This window comes from Harpia harpyja, chromosome 7 (assembly GCF_026419915.1).
Source record: "Harpia harpyja isolate bHarHar1 chromosome 7, bHarHar1 primary haplotype, whole genome shotgun sequence".
In the NCBI taxonomy this organism is placed as follows: Eukaryota; Metazoa; Chordata; class Aves; order Accipitriformes; family Accipitridae; genus Harpia; species Harpia harpyja.
The window spans coordinates 6,627,022-6,648,254 of record NC_068946.1 but is presented as its reverse complement, the minus strand read 5'-3'; the positions used below and the strand labels follow the sequence as shown (position 1 = coordinate 6,648,254).

The following is a 21,233-nucleotide window of genomic DNA, read 5'->3' as shown; positions in this document are numbered from 1 at the left end:
CCGCCCAGAAGTCTTGTGGCATTGCTCCAAACACCTCAGCTTGTTTCCTATTTGTTTAAGGATCCATTTTACTAGGGTCTCCAAAAATCCTCAGTTTTGTTTCAGCTGATCCTACAAAGTTTGCCTAGCCTTCATTCCCTGCTTGCTTCTCACATTTGTCTAACACAAACCCCCTCCTTTCTTCCCATCATCCTGCCATGATTAATCTGAGAATCTTCTGCAGTGCTACAGCCTGTAAAAGCTGTCTGTGTTTTTCACACCAGCTCTCCAGCAGTTTTCACATTTCATCTGCTTTACACTGCTCTATGACTATTATTTACATCTATAACTTGATCCATTCCCTCTCCACTTTTTCCTTTGACAGCTGAGGATACCATTTGCTGAAGAGTGCTGAACCACAGGCAGTGGGACTCTCTGTGTGCCTAAAGTACCTTGGGAAAAGCAGCTTGCCTCTAGATGTCAAACGAATTTACAGAAAAATTGTTATAAGCATCAGCAAGACTAGCACAGAGCAAAGTCAGGGATCTTTAGCATCGAACCACACAGCAGGACCACTGAACATAAGAATGCCCTCATCCATGAAGTAAAAGCTCCTCTGGGAGATGAATCATTGAAAGGGGGACAGGAACACCCACCAGTGAATCAGTGGATGTTGCACTTCTCTCCCTAATGCCATCCAAGTGCCAGCACTGGGGGATAATGAGGGAAGTCAAACTGATCTTGGCTGCTACAGGCCAGATACAGAAGTCCCATGCGACTTCTTTGTTTCCACCCCTGTTGCAGCCGAGATCAGAATTGGGCCCAACTCCTCTCCCAGCAAGCAGCAGTGAGCCACAGAGCATACCAAGACAGCCATTTGACTAGCACTGTGCACAATCTCCAGCCACTTCATCCACTCCCTCATTGCTGCTTCCCTGCTGGGCTTTATTAGCATCAGCAGAATGTGATAAATGTGCCTGACAAACCCAATATTAAAATTTTGCGATCAAAATCCAGTGCTCCAGAACCACCTATGACCTGCTACTAAATGCCATCCTGCTGCCCTTCTTGTCCTCAGGTGGCCTAGGCCCCTTCTCGTCCCAAAGGGCTACAGAGGAAAATATTCCCTCTTCACCCCTATCAAAGAGATCAGTGAGCATTAGTGAGAGCAGAACAGATCAGGCAAAGGCAAAAGGCATTCTTGGGACCCCAGAAAAGAGTGGTGACAGCACTGAATCTATCCGCTTACTGACCTTTACAGTCCCACAGAACATGCTGTTGGACAGGAGGAGGAGAGAGGAAACGTGTGCACTGTGGGATGACCAGCCCACAGAGGAAGCTGCTTCTGTCACTACATAGTGAAGGTTTGGTTTATTCTCCACAGATGGGCTATCACAGACTCTAGGAGATCAGAGTTCTTCCCACTACACAGTCCCAGCCATCCCTAAGGTAGAGACCAAATTCTCCTCTGGATTGTGCTGGTGCAGACCCAGTGGATACATGCCAGCTTTATGCCAAGTAAGTGAGCTCAAGAGTCTCTGTGCCGCTTCCCCTTTCTGTGGAGAGAACTGCTGCTGCAGTTCACCCCACCCCCTCCTGCAACAGGGCCTTGCAGTCAGCACATAACCTAAAGTGAAGGCAATAAATGTCAGAAGAGCAAGCAGAGCACCTGCAGCTGGGTAATTACCAGCCAAGCCTGGGCTCACGATGATGCTGTGCACTGAACCCTGCCTCCGCTCAGCCGCTAGACCACTCAGGAGAGGGCAAGGGAGGGGGACAACCAGGCAAATGCTTGGATACCACAGCTAAATGTTAATGTCTCATAATGAGGGGCCCCTGGTGCCAGCTTCCATCAAGGACTTGGTGATCCCACTCTGACGAAAGCATCACTGCCCTTTCAGCCAGTTGCAGTGAGCCTGGAAATGCTGGCCTGAGCAATTGGGAAGGACAGGGAGGCTGAAAGGGGTCACTGAGCTAGGAAAGAGGAGGATAATGAGTTACTGCAGCAGTGCTCTAATGGTACCTATCTAAGCATGCCACTTGCTATCAACTTCAGAGCTTGGCTTCCTCACAGCACTCTGTAGAGATGAGGCAGATATATTCCCAGAGGAACAGTATGCCCTAACCCTACTCTTTTAATAAGAAATAAGATCTCTGCTGGTACAGGAGAAATATCTCATTAAGCTAGGAAACAATTTACTGTTGGAGATGAGCAAGACACACCAACCTGCCGCCTTCTTGATGCTTCCTTCCACCCTGTGTGGAGGATTTGCCATAAAAAGGAACACTCAAATAACTTCAGAAATGGGCACAAAGCCATTTTCTGTCTCCCAAATATTTTCTACTGTCCTCAGGGGTTCCTCCCTTCTTGTAGACTGAAGTTTATTGTTGAAGTCTCTATCTTACTGTACCACCCCAATAGCAATTTTTTAAATTGCCAAAAATATTCAGACACTGAGTTTTGATGCTACTCTGAGCCCTGAGAAGATCCAGAATGTAAAGCAGAGACTTTTGCTGGATGGCTTTCTGTTTCTAACTACTTCTTTCCACTGCACCAAATCTGATTTGAACCCAGCTGTTGACTAGATGGACTGAAGTTGTCCTCATTGTCTAGGTTATGCAGCACTCTCTGAAACGCACTCACATTGAGTGTCATTGTTTTGGGAGATGGAACATCCTTTTGTTCTGCTTATGGACAGCATCCAGCTGCGATGCATCAGGATGAGAGGGAATGACATGAGTTGCAATGAGGAAAATTCCAACTAGATATTAGGAAATCATTGTTTCTTGAAGATTTTCAAAACTCAACTTGACAAGGCACTGAGCAATTTGATCTAAGTTGGCTCTGCTTTTAGCAGAGACTGTACCACAGACCTCCAGAAGTCCTTTCCAACCTTAATTATTCTGATGTTATCAACATAGTCATAGATGAGGACTGTGCTAGTGTATATATTTCCAACAGTTACCAGAGAGACAATTCAGAAGTCCCCCAAAACAAGTTCAGAGATCTTGAGGTCAAGAAGATTTATTATCCTCGTATATACGGACTTGTGACAAGCCAATCAAACCAACAAAACAACCCTAGGCTTTTTCAGAGGAGACAAGATGAGCCCAAAACTGCCCTGACCTTCTCTTACTGTCTTGTTACACTGCAAAGTACACACCTCAAAACTCTGAAATGATGATTTCATTTTCTAATAAGATTGAGGTCAAATGTGGTTTGAGTCAACATCAACAACAAAAAAAATCCCAATGATATAATACAAACAATAATAACATCAGACCTCCCTTTCTGTCACAGAGGGATGTTTATAAGCTGTCTCCTTAGAATACCCATTTCTAGAGACACATAACAATTATGTATTAAACTGATCTGCAGATGAAAAACGCTGAAAACATTAAACCCACTAGCACATCACAGAATTATTTTTTCCAAGCTTTCAGTACCAACAAGACTTTTAACCTCAAAGATCAGATGAAAAGTGCCAGATGGTCCTTCATTTCCATTTCCTCCATACAGATCCAGCTTAATGCCCTTTAACTTTCTGCATCATGTATGTGCAAAAATGCAGCGAAGGATCAAGATGTATTATTGCATACTCAAGAACATTTCCATTTTTCAGTGGGGCCAAATTTCAAGCCCCCACAAAATATGCAGCTTAACAGACTTTATTGCAGCTCTTCCCCACTGCCCCCAAAACAGAAAAAGGGTCACTTCTTGGTATGGAACCTAGTAAAAAACTCATTAGAACAGATGGGGGTTTTGGAGAATCAGTTATCTATATACATCTTCATCAGGGCACCCACACATCTCCCAGGTGCTTTTACAGTAGAGGGAGGTCTGGCCAACAGCAGTGATTTAAATACCCTCAAGACCCTGGCTAAGAACTGATTCAGTTTCTTCTGCTCCCCCTAACATTTCACAGAATTCATTTTGTTTGAAACTGGTGCTTCAATTAATTAAAAAAAAACCACACCAAAAAAACACCAAAAAACCCTGCCACACACAAAAATCCACAACCAAAAAACCCACCAAACACACATTCCAATCCTGCAGTTTTTTAATGTCCCTGTAACTGTACATGTGGTAAGAAAGATGTTGGAGCTGTGCTTCCTTTCAGACTAATTTCAGATTTAATACAAATTGTGCACAATAAACTGAGAATGAACACATAGAGGAAATTTAAGCTGGATCTGGGGGAAAAGAGGAACTTCTTCCTCAAGCCATGTAGAAGCTTTCTGTGCATATCAGCCTGGTTTCAGTCACACTCCCAGTCACTCAGGCCGGTAACTAACGCAACTTGTCATATTTTCAGGACTTGGATTTCCCTTCTTCTCCAAATCACACTCTTTTGTCTCATAGGTCACTAATGCCATATTATTATGTTAGGTAATAACACTTAGTTCTTACATAGCTTGTTTTATGAGACCCCCGCCCCTCTGATTTAGTACTTCACGGTGACAAAGGAGCCAGATGAATGTGTAGAGGATACAATTTGCTTCTTGTCTCACTTTATACTTCTCTCACAATTACTTTTCTCTGAAGGGAAAGGAAAGGTTTAGCAGTCAACCCAAGGAACACTGAGCTAAGCAAACTGACATACGTAAGTGGCACCACAACAGCAGGCTGCAGAGACCTTCAGATTCACAGCAACAGAATGATGCTGCATTGCCTAAGTGTAAAATGCTCCTTTTATTCACCATCAGAAAAGAGAACTATTTCCTCCCTCCTCCTCCTGGGAGGATGAAAACAGATTAGAACCTCAAACCAATCCTTGCACTGGCAGGAACTCAAAAGGTAGACTTGGGAGGGGTTGGAGAAAGATATAAAGGCTGGTAGCTGGAGACACAGAGCAACACTGAACTGGAGAGACTCAAGGGGAGGAGGAATCAGAGACACCAAAACATGACGATGAACCTGAAACTTCTTTTTTGCCCTGGATTCTTTCTGCTGCTTATTGTCAGTCAAAACCAGGCAAGGGCCAGGCCCATTTCCAGCTTACAGGTAAGTGACTGGCTGCTCAATAGAACTGAAAGAAGCTGATGCTTCTTTAAGACTTAGACACTTCAGATTAGCTCCGTTTCTTCCAATCCAGCTAAAGCAGTAGGAGACACTCAAAGAGATCATGACAGCAGGAACCGTGAGGTGGGCAGACACAGAGTTATTAAATGGAAGGAAACTAAAGTAATCGATTACTGGATTTAAATTTCTGATCACATGAGGCAAATGAAAGGAAAATGTTTTTTCCTGTGGGGTCAATTTGGGGGTTGCGGATTTAGGGTCATCCTGTGACTGATTGAAGCAATAAACTTTTGGAGTAAAAGGAATTTTTCTGTAACAACTCTGATCTAGAGCCCTAGAGTAGTCACCTGCATGATCCTCCCTGAAGCTCCTGGTTTAAGATGAAAAAGGAATTAATGGGTTGTACCTGCATGATCTCCCCCTCAACTCAGTAGTGCAGTAATGCAGTCCCTGCTTGCGAGTCCCAGAGGCAGAACATGAGAAAAATAGGAAGTGTGCGCGCGCATATGCGTGTGTGTATTTGTGTGCGCAGGAATTCCAAGTCATTAGCAAAACACATTTCAGCTACCTGACTAGGGAACTGGTATTCCCAAATAAGAAGTAACCTCCCAATCTGTAAAGAAATATATAATCCTTCTAGCACCAATTTCAGCATGTGTCCTGTCATCGCATCACTTCTCTTATTATTCCAAGGTATCAACTATTTTTTCCTGTTCCTTATTCACTCTTGAAAAAGCCTCTTCTGACATCTTTCACAATTTATCCCATACCCCAGATACCCAGCTCCAGGAAAGACTTAACTGGCAGTTTGTCAGCTCAGAACTATAGAATACTGTAACAGCATAGAGCCTTAGAGCATTTTGAGACAGCATACAGTGTTAGCTCAGAGCAGCTTGGTGAGCCAGAAGAAACTAAAGATAACCATCATCAGCTTCAGAAATCACTTCAGTACTTTCATCTTTTGATAAATGTTCAAAATAAGTTTCTCCAAACTTAGCACTGAGCATGGCTTATACTAAAATAATGACAGAGTTTCCAGAACCCCTCCTTTTTCTTCTCTTCTCCCTCTCCACCACCTCCCTTTCCCTTTTTTCAGAGTCTGTCCAAACTGTTAGATGAGGACCTGGAGCATTCCCTGGTCTCAGAAGAGAGGGACCGTGAGCAAGACGACATGATCCCAACAGGTGCCTTTGATCAGCAAGATGCTGAACTTCAGTGGACCCGAAACACCATGGACCAGCCTGAGAGCATGTCCATGGGTGATAGTGCTGTCCAGAGGATCTTCAGTGACCTCCTAAGTTTACCCCAAAGATACCGAGGCAGAAGCAAAAAGGGCCTCTCCAGGGGCTGTTTTGGTGTCAAGCTGGACAGAATTGGGTCGCTGAGTGGATTAGGATGCTAACTGCTTACTATGGTAAGAGAAAGCCAGAGGTAGGTTGTCTGTGTGTTTGTGTATAACTTGCTTAAATATGCAGAAGAGCAGATTTAATTCAGCTTTAAGGAAATGGTGCCTTAAAGTAACTTTTACCTTCCTATCACAGTTTACTAATTTTACTCTCAGAATTCACTGTCATCAGATGTATACTTAAAATCTGTGAATGCCACATCTCTGCTTTACCTGCTTTCACTCCTTTCTCCAAGCTGTATGCATTTCATCTTGTCACAGAAGCCAGATCAGAGAGGTTTGCACCAGCTCCCTAGGGATGCTTGTGTCAATCCAAAGAAACTATGAGCAGAACAGTGAGGCTGAACCTGGCCCTAGAACAGTAAGAAATCAGTCAATTTCCATGCGTGAAATCCTGTTGACTTCTCTTTCTTTTACTTATTCCTCTGCTTTCTTGACAGGACTGACTTTGAGGTTTCAAAGGACCTGTTGCCTCTCAGTAAGATATTCAGCCTTTATTCACATTAGCTCCACCAATCCATCTACTTCATGATGTACTGAGCAAATTGCACCCCACCTCTCCCCTGAATTACTCGGCCAAGAGAAAACACCATTGCTGTACTGCCTATTTGTATCAGAGTAATAATTTGTGAACATCTACCTGAAATAGAATTACAAAAAACATTTGTACTGTTTGTGTACTACACCTATAAATAAACAAGTCTCATTATGTCACAAATAATAAATTGTTTTCCATAATCTGGTGAATTTGCTTCAAGTCTTTGCTGTGAATCTTTCATGTATCATTCCTGAAACTGAAACAGTGCCCCAGTTTGCTGTTAGACACAATCCACTAGAATTCAGAAGCATTTCAGAGGGGCTACTTTCTGGTAAAAAGGGCTTTTTACCTGCTCTTAAAATAAATAATAAAAAGGACACACAATCAAACAAGCCCTTCTTTTCACCGAAAGAACCTTTCTGAAGTTAAGATATTACTATCTAAATATAAATATAACAGGAACAAGACTGACATAGCCATCTTCACAAACGAGTCATCAGAAACCAGGACACAACACCCCAAGTCTTTGACCACCACAATTTGAACTAAAAGGGTAGCTGTATTAGCTGACATGAGTAGAAAGCTGTTACGCTGCATTTGGATCTGCCCCTGACAGAGGAAAACATTTGTTTCTTATTAGTATATCTCATCTTGTCCAAAAAAAATGCTATCCTTCTTTGAAGAAAGTTCAAGGGCACCCTACTCTTCCATAGGCAGATCCAGATATTGCAAAGCATTTTTCCAACAAAAAAGTAAAGTCAAAATTATAAAAAAAAAAATTTATCTGACCATTCTATTTTTTAAGCAAACCAAGTATTCACTGAATCTAACTACGACCAATCGGAGAACACCTACCTGGCAAACATCCTGAGCCAAAGGAATTCTGTATGAAGGCTGGTTTGCCAAGATCATGACTGTGCTATCCTGATGTTGATGAGAGCTGAACTCTGCAAGCAACTTCATGGAAATCAGGAAGATTTCCACGCTCACACATGGAACACAAATGTCTACACTGACGGTCACAGCCACAGCTGTTCACTTCCAGCCTTTTGCTTGGAGTGGACAGATGGCCTACACAGTTGTACTCCTCCCATTTTCTTGCCCACAAGACACATACTCCTGCAAGAAAATATTCTTGTAATAAGTCTATTCCTAACAGGACCCCTGGATGTAAACTGCAACATGGAGTGCAAACATCTATGCAAAGCAACCCTCTAGCTGCATGTGCTCTGAATCCCTGGCAGTTCAGCTCTCATTAAGAAAGCTTGTTTGCACAGAGCAGATAGAGGTCTAGTTTCTGGGCCTGCCTCAATCACTTAAACAAACTCTATGATTTGGTTCTGCTCCTTCTAACCACAACTCCAATAGAATGAAGGCGATCCAAGACCCCAGAGCCAAACTAGAGAAAGCTTTGTTCTTCTCTCATGCTATTTTCAAGATACAGCTTCCACCCTGATGCCACAGACTTGCTCTAGGAAGGACATCAGTACAACAAGCTCATGAACATATGCTTCAACACTTAAGAGCTGACTATCAGAGACCAGAAAGCACAGAACGATTTGTTAATGGAGATACTCTCCCCTTGCACAAGCTACCAATAGCTTCTCTCTCTATTTTCTTGCAATCTTCTACCCTTTCAATATCTCTTGCACATTTAGAAATTACCATTAATTCTACCTGTCTATGGCTATTCCATCCTCCAGAATCTTTCTCTCCTCAAACCAGATACGAGGCTATCAACACAAATCCTGAGCTGAAAATTCAACAACATATCCTGAAGGCTTCTCTAGTTAACAGTTTGCTACTTACTCTGTTTAAGTTAATTTTGATAACAAAGCAGCAGCAACAGTGAAAATGCCCTGAACAGACACTGGCTGGCAAGGAATAGTCTCATCACTTACATAGGCACCCCTGAGTACAAGCTCTCGAACAACAGAAGAGTCCATATAATGAATTTATTATAGTCTGTGTTGCCTTTCCTAAGCAAAACAACAAGAAAATGAAGAATTTCACCAGTCAGATGAAGAATTAAAGTGGGGAATGGAGGATGAAAGAATAAATCAGTTTTCAGCATAATTCACTTATTAATAGACAGGCTATGCATGTCTTAAAACTAACACTGTGGTCTGATCAGTATGAACAGCTTTTCTAGATGGAGCCCCATAGACTACACAGTAATTTGTGGGCAAATTCTCCTGGAGGTCTGGAGTCTTGTTGGGCCATACAGATAACACTCTCCCTTGCTGTAGCTTCTGTCATACAAAGACCTCTGCCCTGCACAAACGTGAGCAGAGAGATTTCTGATTCATTATTCTAACTTAATACACCTTCATAGAGTCAGGAAGAGATTTTCACTTCTTTTCCCCCAATACACGACAGCTTACACTAAGAAGAAGCAGACATGCTTGTTTGTGGGAACTTGACAGGAAGCATCCAGCTTTCTTAAATAGAGTCCCTCTTCAGGTATGCTAGCCCCGGGGCTGGCCCAGGTTCAATCTATACAGTGGAAAGGTTAATCCACGAAGCTGATGGACCATTATGGTGTCAAACAATGAAGAGCTAGTATCTTGTGACAGTTGGTGCTAATGGAAACGTTACAGCCTCCTTCCTAATAATCCTGGGTCTGATAGCTTGCTCCCAGCTCTCAGTAACCCTAGGAACAGGCACGTTCTCATAGGCATAAAAGCTTCCTGATTTTGAAATTTCACTGAAAATCCAATGAAGGGTAAGTGTTACTGGAGTTTGTTTCCTGAACATCCTCAGCCTGTTTCCAAACTCAGCTACACTAACATAAACTGTGGGTCATTGAAATTATTTGCAGATAAAATAACAGAGGTCAGAGGAGGTCAAAGACTGAACTGTGAACACTTGTGAACAAAATCCTACAGAAGAGGAATAAGAAACAGATAAGAGCTCCAATTCCACAGAGGCTGAACTGGTAATGTGCCATCCCATCACCTGGCATTTTGTGTGAACACTTTAAAAAGCCACTTTTCAGAAAGCAAGAACAATTTATTTCACATTAAAGGCTCCATAATTAGATGCCTAGGACTGAAGCCAGGTGTGTTTGTACTTTAGGTAATTTGCTGAGTTCTATTAGCATTTAAATAATCAAAGCTAACCTTTGAAGTTAACAAGCCAGTCAGATGGGGGAAGCTCATCTCTAGCTGTGTCATTTCCATCTCCACTAAGCAGCAGTGCATGAATTTACAGACTAGGATTACAGAAGTTGCAGAGGAGAAAAGCCTGCAATAAAACTACTCCTACACAGAAAGAAACATACAGGTATCTTTCTGAAATGTGTCTGCTTTTGGGGTACCTCTTTATAAATGATGTTAGGCAGCAGTCAAGATTTGGTCTCATCCAAGATTCAAGTCTGCCTAGTTTATTATTAGAGGGCTAAATTGCATTTATTTCACTTGGTCATCACACAGATCCCGTACACTCTCGCTGCTTTATCCCTTTCCACTCCTGTCTGTCTTTACTACACACAAAATCCATGATGCGCATCCTCACCTTAGCTATCTGCTCTTATTCTGTATAAACATAACACTCATGATGCGAGCTTCCTTCATTCATGTACCGTACTTTCAAAACATGCACCTCGTTTCTCTGCCAGATTCTTCTTTGCTGTGATGCCTTAAACAAAACCACTTGCCAACTGTTAAGACTACTGGATGCAGAGATCATTGTCCCCCACCAGCTGATATTGATAGTTTGTTTCCAATCTAAGATAAATTATGTCAGCTGTAGGTAGATTTGTGGAACAGAAGGACAAGAAAATGGGGGAAGGACATGTAAAAGCATAATGTATGTTGTTGCTTGTTCTTACAGCACTTAGCAGCAATAAGTCTACAACAGCTTGGTTCAAAACCCTCTGAACTCGGAGGAAAGGCTTTCCTTGGCATTGCTGAGCTTTAGGACAATCTCTGAAATAAGGGCCCAAGCAGAAATCACTGCGTATCAAGTGAAATCAGAGAGATTTATGAGTGTACTGGCTAAGCAAACAAGGAGGGCAGAAGGCAGAGACTTAGTGTAATTGCTTTAATGTTACCCTGCCTGCTGCTCTACCCACTGGATATCATGGGTTCTGACTTTCATTCTGCAAGGATCTAACAGGGTCATCTTGATTTGCACCCTGGGAGCAGTGGAAATTGTACTCATTTATAGTTGAAATTCACCACTCACACAGAATAGACACTGAAAGTTTTACTGAAAGTTAATAAGAAACTGCTGTAAAGCTCTGAGGCAAAATAAGAGAAAGTTTCATACAAACAGGCTGCCTGTTACAATCGCCAAATTGGTAATTCAGAGACTTTTATCTGGGGAGCCTAAATCTAAAGATCTACAAAATCTCTTTCTTTGGGCAAGGCCCCTGGGCTTTCTGGAAAGAACATTTTTTCCACAGGAATTTCTCACTCCAACCCAAGCTGTGGGGGACAGAACACACCATCATTTATGGGAAAGATGGTGGGATATGAGGAGAGGGTGGTGACTGATTCACTGCTGTAGCCAAGGCATGGCTAGACAGCAAGTATTTATAGCAGTGGTCAGCTATACCATTGCTCAAGGCAGACTTAGGCCACTAAAACATTAGTGCCTCTTAGCTATAGAGGGAAGCGTTTGCAGGCAATGCCGGAGGAAGTCAAGAACCATCATCACATGAACTTGCAAGGAAGGAAAATCTCCTAAACCCAAATCTCAGGACATGGTCTATTCACATAGCACAAAAATATGTATACAGAGAAGAAAAAGCTGTTGGGAGCTGCTGCAGACAGAGGAAAATTTCTGATTCCCCCCACTTCTCCTCCCCATGGAGGAGAAATGATCCATCGCTCATCCCCTTGGAGGGGAACTCAACCCCCTGCTTGGGCCAGCTCACAGCTCCCGCATGCCTGTAGATGTGAAGCAGAGCAAAGAGGCAGAAAGTGCAAGGTCCTTTCACTGCATCAACTCCTACCTAACAGTGATGAAGAGCAGAGGGTGGAGGGGGAGGAAATCTCTGGGAAAATGAGTGCTGCCAGGAGGGGAGGAGATGACTTGGGGCAGTTCTCTCCCTCTGGAGGAGTTGCTGCACTCAGGAGACCCCCCTCTCCTGGAGGGTCACCTGTGGGGCCAGTTGTAACCAGTTCCCTTATCAAAGACGGGGGACAGAGTGCGGCACTCCGACTCCTGCGGGGATCTGGCAGGAAGCAGCTGAGCTCCCTCCGGGCAGAGAGTAGGGATATAAGGAGAGGCATCCATGGGCAAAGCAGCGACACGGTGCCCAGCTGGGTTAGGATAGGATAGGATAGGATAGGATAGGATAGGATAGGATAGGATAGGATAGGATAGGATAGGATGCAGCTCCCGACTCTCTGCTGTGGGGCCTCGCTGCTGCTGCTGGTCCTGCCATGGGCAGGAGCGCAGCCGGCCGGCGGCGAGCACGGTGCGGAGCTGCGGTCCCTGCAGGTACCGGGTCAGGGGCGGGCCGGGGCTCCCGGGGCGGCCACCCGCACCCGTCCCGTCGGGGCGAAGCGGGCAGGAACCGGGCTCCCCGTCCCCCCGCCGCGGCCGTCGTTTCTCCCCTCTCCTTCCCTCTCCAGGACCTCCTGGAGGCGCTGGGGCAGCTCCAGGAGGAGGAAGGGGAACCGGGTCTGGAAGACGAACCGATGGCCGGGGCTGAGGACGGCGGCTCCGAGTGGGACCTCCCGGGGGCGGAGAGCGGCCCGCCGGGTGCCCCGCTCCCGGCGCCCAGCCCCCCCCAGCCGGCGGAGGGGCAGAACCAGTGGAGAAGCCTCCTCTCCTCCTACAGACGGAGGCACTTCTCCGGCTGCTTTGGGACGAGGATGGAGAGGATCGGCGCGCAGACGGGGCTGGGATGCAACCAGTACAAAGCCCGTAGGTGCCGGGTTAGAGCCCACGGCTCCCCGCGGCTCCGGGAAGTGGGGGAGCCCGGAGCTCGCCCCTGCCCGCCGAAGCGGAGGCGGCCGGGGCAGCCGCTGAGAGCGGTCGCTGTCCTCGGCTGAAAGCCTCGGAGCGGCTCCCCCAGCAGCTCTCTGCCCTTCTCTCCCAGGTTTCTGGAGGAGAGGGAGAAGCTGAAGCCGGGACCAGCTCCCAAGCGCTTCCTGAGCCTCCAGGCCGGTGCCCAGCAGCCAGTCAGGCTCCCCCTCGGGGCCTCCGCGGGGGTGGGCGATGGAGCAATAAACTTTTGTACAAAGCCTGCATCGCCTTTTGTGAGTGTTTTTTCGGTCACGGCGTAGAACACCGTCAGAAGATAGAGAAATCCCCTCCAGAGCGCCCCTCTCCCTCTGCCTTAAGGGCTCGCTCCCGACCCTGGCCGGAGCATCCCACCCAGTCTGGACAAGCCTTTGCCGGAGGGTCGCAGCAGCAGGAGGGATGGTGGTCGCATCCTTCCAGGACAATGATCAGTCCAGTGACCCTCCACGCTGCACTGAAGAGGGACTGTCAGGCACCAATGCCAGCTCTGGGACCGCGGCAGTGAGCTGCGATGCCTTTCCCGATGGCTTCACCGCTGCTAGCTGTGAATCCTCCCGGGAGGCGGGCACTGGCCTTAGGGTTAATTCCAGGTAGTGTCCTACACGCGCTAAGCCGCTGGTATCGGTGCCAAGTTTGGCACGGCGGACCGGCATGGGGTGCCGCTAAGGACAGAAAGGCTACATTGCTTTAAAAATACATTTGGCAGCGGCTGCTGAACGGCTGCTGCTGCGGGCGAAGGGCCGCGAGGCGTTCAGGACCCGGGACAGACGCCAGTCGCCCCGCACGCCGAGCGCCGGCCCCGCCGGGCTCCCCCCGCCTGCCCGGGGCTCGGCGCTGCCCGCTCGGCGCTCGGCCTCCCCGTTACCCGGTCCCGGAGAGCAGCCAAGCCCGGCTCCCTCGGGCCAGCACAGCTCACACGACTGCTTTTCCCCAAGCTCGTGTCACTCGGCTTCAGCGAAGCCCCCCTTGCTCTTCTGCCCGGGTTTTGTGCAAAGCCCTCTCCGGCCTCTCAGGACAAGGCTGTGAAGGACAGGGAGCCCTAAACAGACAAAAAGGCTCAAGGCGTTGCCAAACACCCTGTTCTAAAGGAACTGAGAGAGGCAGGGGCCACACTGAGCCTGGAGTGTCCAGCAATGAAGGGGCAGCCACATCACAGAGATAATATATCCCAGTCAGCGGGAGAAACAATCCACGTTTGGGATGAAAATAAGTTTCGTCCCTCATGGAAAGAGTGAGGCAACACTTAACTATCTTAATTGCAGTATGGCTTGTCCTATGATCTTGGTGCTGCATGCCCTGCACTGGACATTATTACATTTCCCTTTCGTTTCATGCACCGATGGCCTCATCTCTTCATTTCCCTCTTAATCTAACTGAAATGTGAGGCAGGGAAAGAGAGCTTGGGTGGGGTATGGCTTGGTCTTGTCAAAGGGTTTAGTCACTGGGAGAGGAAAGGAATCCAAATCCAGCCTCTTCCTCAGAACAGGACTACAAAGGCACTTTACAATCAGCTCACACTCTAGCACTCCTCAGCTGCAAAATGGCAACAGGAGAATGGACATCACTAGAAGAAAGGAAGTGCTGCAGGTAGGGGCATCGGTTAGGACAGATCTATCAGCAGAAGGAATCCACATGACACCAGCCCCTAGGCTTACAGTCCTTAGCCTTACAGGGCTGAAAAACAAGGACATCTCATCATCCTGCTGGGGAAGGGGCAGTGTCACCCTCAGCTGAGCTCTGTCCATGTACCATGCTCCTCCTTGCAGGGCTTCACACACAGGGCTGCTGGCAGCACCCTTGGTGCTCTCCCTCTCTGCTCTGAGCAACCCATGCTGCTTTCTAATGGAGCCTCATATCCCACACTTCTATCCCATACCCTGGGATCCTGGGGAAATATGCCAATTTCCCAACCCTAAAACCGGTCACAGTATGCTTTTTATAAGAACTTGCTGCCTTGTTAAGACTCCCAACAGGGGTTTTACTAGGCAAATAGCCAGCTAGGCATGGACATTGCCTGAATCTTGACTATCCATTGCTGGGCTTTAAAGCCTAAAGTTCATATTAATCTTGCCAAGGTGAGGATACTGAGATACCACAAGCAAACAAACAAGTGAGCTTTATAGCTTCAACAACAGTGAACTGAGTTCTGACATTTTACACTCCATTTGCTTCAGCAGGACTGAGAGGGATAATAGAGGGCAAAATTTGGCTTTGAAAATACAATAGCTACTGTGACGGTCAGCCATTTTATCCCATCTACATCCTTCCATACATAGTACATGAAATAATGCACAGAAATCTCCCTGTCTTAGAAAAGTGTTGTCAAGGCTGAAGTCAGGCCCCTACATCTCATTTATCTGCTGTGGAATACGGAAGATGGAAAAGGAACAAACCAGTAAAAGAAAGGAGTATCTCTGGGTCCAGGTTATTGAATACAATCCTGGAATATTAGATTGTTTCACAGGGACAGGTCACTCAAAGAAAAGTATTTCACACCTGTGATGGATATTGTGTTCCTTGGTTTCTTGCTGCTGGGTTTGTGCCCCAGGGGTTGCTTTACAGGTGTGCTGAGCTCTCAGGCAAAACTCAGATCAAGGGACAGACTGTTTTTGCACAGAGATAGCACTAGAGAATACTTAGCAGGTGGGGGGGTGAAAAGAAAGAAAGAATAAAACAATAACAGATCCTAGTTATCTTAAATTGGAAACTCAATATTAATGAATAATTCTGGTTTATCTTCTCACACTTTCTCAATTTCCAAAACCCAGTTACGCCCTGGCGCAAACACACACATACACACCCAAAAGCAGCAGTAAGGGAATACTTCTAATTAGTGAATTATACAGACACTGCAACATGGAGTGTTAATTTAAAAAAAAGCTATCAGGATCTTAGTTCTGTCTTAATAGCACAAAATAAGAATGTGTTGGGACATACAATAATACAAAAAATGAGTACTGCCTCCATGTACTGAAAAAAGCAAGCATTGGGGAAAAATAGAGAGTGCTTTTATAATAAAGGGCTTCATCAGAACACATGCAGAGTTGAGCTGACTTCAGGCTGTATTAGGAAAAAGTAGCATTTGAGCTTGACTTCACAACCTTGAGAATGTCCTTTCTAGTATAATTTTGGTAGCTGATCATGTGAACAGTGTGTGCACATGTTTGTACACAAACACCATGTTAAGACGTGAGAAATATTTTATCGTCCTGTTATTATTTAGAAACTGTACTCAGGAGATTCTTTCAAGATCTATATTCATATTAAAGTCAACAAATTATTACTACACTGACATATTCAACTTGCTCATATATTCATTCTTGTTTCAATTTAGAATAACAGGAGACATTAGGAAAATGCAGAATAAGCAATATGCTTCATAATTTAGAACCCTCCTGCAGTTCTGTAAAAAAGATAAATTTTTAATTGCACTATAAGCACAAAGACAATGCTGGAAGAGGAATTTGCATCAAATCTGCATTTTTGTAATTTTGCATTTAAGCATAGGCAGTTTTTAGCTAATCTTGAAAACTTCAGCTCTCAAAGAAACAAATAAATACTTTTTGTTTTTAATATATTAAACTAAACATTTCATTTTAACCCCTCCCAAAACACACATATACACAAATTCATTCATTCTTCCTTGGGGCCAGATTCTGATGCCTTTGCTGAATAACACCGAAAGCCATCTATCTAAAGTTCCCATTGAGCAAGTTGCTTTCTTGTATGACGGTACAGGAAGATTATTCCTGAATCTGACCATCTCTTCTTTAAGTTTTATTGACGTAGGGTCAAGCCTTACCATCGATGTTTAAAGAAATCCCATTGATTTAAACATTTAGCTGTTAATAAAGACTAGTGTTTTTCAATGGTGTCGAAGTCAGTTGTCGCGGGGCGCTGGAAGTACTCGCTGTCCCTGCAGAGTCAGTCTAGAAGTTACCGTCTGTATTGAGGTGCAGATCGGGGCGCCTCTGTTGTTGGCAACATACAAATACAAAGTCTCAATGGTGATATCACCTCAACAGCAATGGGAAAGGAGAAGTGGCCCAAACCTGGGATTTTCAGCACACTCCATGGTATGCAGTGGCTGTGCATATTCCATATATAGAAGGAAAATGTGCACGATACTTTAGGTGTCCTAAAAGTAGATTTATCTTCAGCCTTCACTCTCCACCAAATACTCATCTGAAAAGCCTATTGTTTTCCCTGTAAAAGGTAATTTCCCTATGGAAAGCTTCTAAGCGGAGTTTAGAGCAGTTTCAGGGTTGTTTCCCATCTCCGTAAATCTGACCATAGGGGTCTCTTGAAAGAAAATTGCTAAGAATTTCCAACTGGACTATGTAATCACAGCGCCTGGTATCAAGAGGAGGGGGAGTGACATGAAATCACTGACTTGTGACATACATTCCTCAGCAACAGCAGCTGCTGCCTAATGACAGCTAATAAAGGGAATCTTCCCTTGACAGAGCTGCATGCCTGCAGTGGGACTGGAATGTGCCCCAGATAAATCCACTGATAACCTAGGAAGCAGAGATCACACCCAAAGAGTATAAAAGACAAGCTTCGGAAGAGAGAGGATAGGACAAGGAAGAGAGAGACCTGAAGAGACATCTCAGAAGAAACAGCTTGAACTTCCCTATTCCCAACGAACCCAGCGCCATGGACACTAAAGGCTCATTTTCCTGTGGCTTCCTCTTGCTGCTGCTCATCCAACTCCAGTTCAGCAGAGCCAACCCTATCTACAGCCTCAGCCCTGCCAAAGAACTGGCCAGCATGGAGGTGAGGACTTTCTCCTTTTGCAAGGTTAAACTTTTGGGGTACTTAGCAGAGTGTGAGGTGGTGTTTTTGCTAATATTTTGCACGATTGGATAGCCACATCAGCAATCACATGCTGGGGGACAAAGTCTCAGTTCTTCACAGGGGTTCAAAGAAGCTCTATAGAGCAATATCCTCCAGTGCTGGGTTCACTTGAGTTACTGGGTAGCACTGAGAAACAAAATTCTGATGTAGGATGCCTGCTTTGGGTTTTCGGTTCTTTTTCTCTTAAAGATCCACCTTCCTGGGAGCAAAGTCCCAGAGAGGGAAAAAAATCATCACAGTAGCTCTATAAGAACAAACAGAAAACTTTCAGGTAGGCTTCTGTTTATCCCACTAAATGGCAGGAACAGTGAAGGTGGACAGCCATACAGCTCTAGCTTTGTGGATTTAAGAGAACTGGCTGCATGTGGATGGGAGATAAGGAGGTAAAATGGAGCACCCAAAGTCAAAATTTTAGAAAAGTTGCTAGAGGAATAGTATGATCATTTACTGTGACTCATCCAGAAAAGCTTCTAGAGCTATGAAATTACCAGGTGCATATTTTAAGGAATGAGAACATCCACTGTTGCAGCACAGTACAAGCTTAAGACTCAGTCTTAAGATGAAGTCTGAAAGCTCAAACCTTTCCTTGGACTGGTACCAGTGACCAGCTTCTCACAGCATCACACCCTGAGAACAAACTCCCTATGATGATTAGGACAGCGTCAGCCAAAGCTAAAACTGCCGCATCCCTCTAGGCTGTTTCCAGCAGCTAACCAAGAAGAGTGGCTTCCAAATGCATTCACTGTCAAGCAAGCCATAAGGCTCACTCCTCTCCACTCTGCTTCTAGAGATGGACAACTAGATTCCTCTAATTGGTTGAGCTGCCCTTGAGGAGGTTATCTGATCCCTGTTACACAAAGCTTTAAAAATTAGAGAGAACAGTACTCAGGAAGAAGTCACATAGCAGACATAGATTTAGCATACAGGTATTTTCAGGGAGATGCATGTTACTTTAAGGAGAAGCAATCATGTAACTCCTGAGGCAGAGATCAGTGAAAACACTGAGAGCTTCTCCAAGTGATGTCCATTGAAATAGCAAGGGGTGACAAGCAAGCAGATAGCAAAAAAAAAAAAAAAAAGAGAGAAAGCCAACTGCTGGCAAGAAGCATTGCAGGCAACTTCTAAGAACACAGGAGGGGACTATGGATTCAGAGGTACTTTGAGATTGTGTACCACTGGTGTGTTGAGTAGTATCTCCCCGTGCAACTCCAACCCTGCTTTTTTTCTCTGCAAAGAGCTCTTCTAACCTTGCCAGTAAGATACACTTTGGTGGCAAACAGGTTCATTCAGCTCTCAGCTAGAGCTACCCGTAGGTGGAATTAATGTGTACAGGGATTTACTGCAGGCGACAGAGCTCAAGTATCACCAGCAACCCTGGGATCCAACCTGACAGTCTCCCTAGGGCTGGCTATGGGACCATTGCTGAATGCAGAACTGGATGACTGGAAGAGCTAGCAAATGACCACAAAACTAGGAATTTCATTAAATTAATCCTTCTGTTGTAGGCTCTGCTGGAGAGACTGGAGGATAAGTTTGCAATGATTGAAGCCCTGGAGTCTAATCCTGACCTGCAAGAACCCAAAACCCAGGAGATCCCACCAGAACTCATAGATGAGAGTGATGACCAGAAGGCTGAACCCAGGCTAGCACCCAGCAGCCCTCTGTCCTACAGGGACCCCTTCCTCAAGAGACTGAGGGGGCTGCAGATGCCCAGGATGATGAGAGATTCTGGCTGCTTCGGCAGAAGAATTGATAGAATCGGCTCCCTGAGTGGAATGGGTTGCAATGGTGAGTCCCACCTAAGCCATTTTGCTGAATAGAACAGACTGCATCTGTGTCATGTGACAAGGGAGAAGGAGGCTCTCATTTAAGTCTTTAATAAGACATGGTTTAAGAAATTCATTTTAGCCTAACATTTAAGCTAGTACTGTTTTTTCAAAAGAAAGCCTGTGTCTATTGATCTAGTAGGTAAAAGCACTGCTGACAATGGTGGCGTATACTGAGAGAACAGATACTGGTAACACTTCGTGTTTGGCTTGCAGGTTCCAGGAAGAATTAGGACAACCTCCCTATACCCTACTCTGAAGAATGCTTTACAGTACCCATTCCTCCCAAGATGAAAGCCGGATGCTTGCTAAGCTCTTCAACAGAAAGTTATTCCTATTTTTATTTATTTATTTATTTATTTATTTGATGTTTTTTAAAGAACATTTCTTACTTTAGCACCAAGAGATCATCTTTAAATAAAACTAACACATTAGACATCCATGTTGGACCTCTCTCCTGTCTGTTGCATTACAATTTCTTGTATTTTCCTGAAGTCAAAAGCCTATGTTTTATTGGTACTCTGGTACCACAAGGCTGGATATTACTTACACAAGACGGAGAAAGTATGAACTTGGTAGAAATGAAAATGAGTTTTTTCACTAGAATTTTCCCCTCTGCACTAAGAAATCATAACAGATTAGCAGGAAAAAAAAGCTTGCTCAACATTGAAAGACCAACATGAGTCTTCCTATAGACAGGGTTTCAGTAACAAGAGAGTCCTTTTGCTGGTATAGATTATTCAGTCAAGGGAACTGCCACAAATCCCTCATGTAAGCAAAATTTACATGAAAAGAAATAAGAAAAATCACAACACTCCACAAATTTCAATATAATCAGAGGGAGGAAAGGGAATTCATTGTATATGCTTTCTAGCACTGACCAAATAAAGGTTACAAGCATCAACAGAAAGATACATCATTAACTGTGTCTTGTCTCACTCTGCATGTGGCTGAGGTGCTGATCCCCAGTGTTTCTTGATGGATCCTCAATGGGCTTGAATGCTCTCATGGTATTTCTCATGTGAGGGCAGGTGGGATCACTCCAATTACAAAGCAGCTTGTACATGTATCACTTTCTGGGAATGGCCCCTCATAAAGTTGTTCTAAACAAGGTTAATGGGAACACTGCAAGTCTATTGATAAAGGTTTCATTTAAGCCTTTGTAGCTAGATTTCACACCTATGATCTGAATTTGGCCCAAATCACATTCTTCCTCCCCCAAATAGGGTTATATTGCCAAGACTACATTCAGTTAGCACCCCAGAGACCAAATAGCTTGGATTCCCAAGTCATCTGCAGCAATGGCATTGAGCCTATGTTCAACGCAACTGTCCTGTGATTGCACATACTGCTAGAAACTGTGTTATTTTGAGCATCTAATTTTGGGTCTCGTTCCCAGCAGCCATTGCTGGAGCACCGCAGAAAGCTTGTTCAGGGCCTAAGAATATAGCAGCACCAGGATAGACTCAACTGCAGAAGTCTAATTCTGACTTTGCTGATGTATATACGCATAGGGAGAGGAATGATACTTGGTCAAGATAGGCTACGGGGAGGCAGATGTGCCAGAGCCATGACATTTGCTGACAACAGCTCTCAGGAACCATAGCTACAGTGAAACTGTAA

At 44.9% G+C, this 21,233-nt stretch overlaps 3 protein-coding genes across 3 annotated transcripts; all 3 read left to right on the top strand.

Annotated features, from left to right (window-relative positions):
- Nucleotides 1–4,849: 4,849 nt before the first annotated feature.
- LOC128144190 (C-type natriuretic peptide 1-like) lies at nucleotides 4,850–7,110 on the top strand. The gene is made up of 3 exons (XM_052792667.1): nucleotides 4,850–4,984; nucleotides 6,099–6,416; nucleotides 6,848–7,110. Exons 1-2 carry the CDS (start codon nucleotides 4,886–4,888, stop codon nucleotides 6,402–6,404), a joined length of 405 nt encoding a protein of 134 aa, XP_052648627.1. The 5' UTR covers nucleotides 4,850–4,885; the 3' UTR covers nucleotides 6,405–6,416; nucleotides 6,848–7,110.
- Nucleotides 7,111–12,154: 5,044 nt separating this feature from the next.
- LOC128144588 (natriuretic peptides B-like) lies at nucleotides 12,155–13,147 on the top strand. The gene is made up of 3 exons (XM_052793570.1): nucleotides 12,155–12,396; nucleotides 12,531–12,825; nucleotides 13,001–13,147. Exons 1-3 carry the CDS (start codon nucleotides 12,286–12,288, stop codon nucleotides 13,024–13,026), a joined length of 432 nt encoding a protein of 143 aa, XP_052649530.1. The 5' UTR covers nucleotides 12,155–12,285; the 3' UTR covers nucleotides 13,027–13,147.
- Nucleotides 13,148–17,276: 4,129 nt separating this feature from the next.
- On the top strand, nucleotides 17,277–20,523 carry LOC128144634 (natriuretic peptides A). Its single transcript, XM_052793773.1, has 3 exons — nucleotides 17,277–17,703; nucleotides 19,290–19,572; nucleotides 19,827–20,523. Exons 1-3 carry the CDS (start codon nucleotides 17,584–17,586, stop codon nucleotides 19,841–19,843), a joined length of 420 nt encoding a protein of 139 aa, XP_052649733.1. The 5' UTR covers nucleotides 17,277–17,583; the 3' UTR covers nucleotides 19,844–20,523.
- Nucleotides 20,524–21,233: the final 710 nt, after the last annotated feature.

Excerpts from the sequence above, each read along its gene's own strand:
- LOC128144588 (XM_052793570.1), top strand. The coding sequence starts at position 12,286 with ATGCAGCTCCCGACTCTCTGCTGTGGGGCCTCGCTGCTGCTGCTGGTC. Across the intron at positions 12,397-12,530 it reads CGGAGCTGCGGTCCCTGCAG|GACCTCCTGGAGGCGCTGGG; the intron begins GTACCGGGTCAG and ends TTCCCTCTCCAG. Across the intron at positions 12,826-13,000 it reads ATGCAACCAGTACAAAGCCC|GTTTCTGGAGGAGAGGGAGA; the intron begins GTAGGTGCCGGG and ends CTTCTCTCCCAG.
- LOC128144634 (XM_052793773.1), top strand. The coding sequence starts at position 17,584 with ATGGACACTAAAGGCTCATTTTCCTGTGGCTTCCTCTTGCTGCTGCTC. Across the intron at positions 17,704-19,289 it reads AAGAACTGGCCAGCATGGAG|GCTCTGCTGGAGAGACTGGA; the intron begins GTGAGGACTTTC and ends CTTCTGTTGTAG.
- LOC128144190 (XM_052792667.1), top strand. The coding sequence starts at position 4,886 with ATGACGATGAACCTGAAACTTCTTTTTTGCCCTGGATTCTTTCTGCTG. Across the intron at positions 4,985-6,098 it reads GGCCCATTTCCAGCTTACAG|AGTCTGTCCAAACTGTTAGA; the intron begins GTAAGTGACTGG and ends CCCTTTTTTCAG.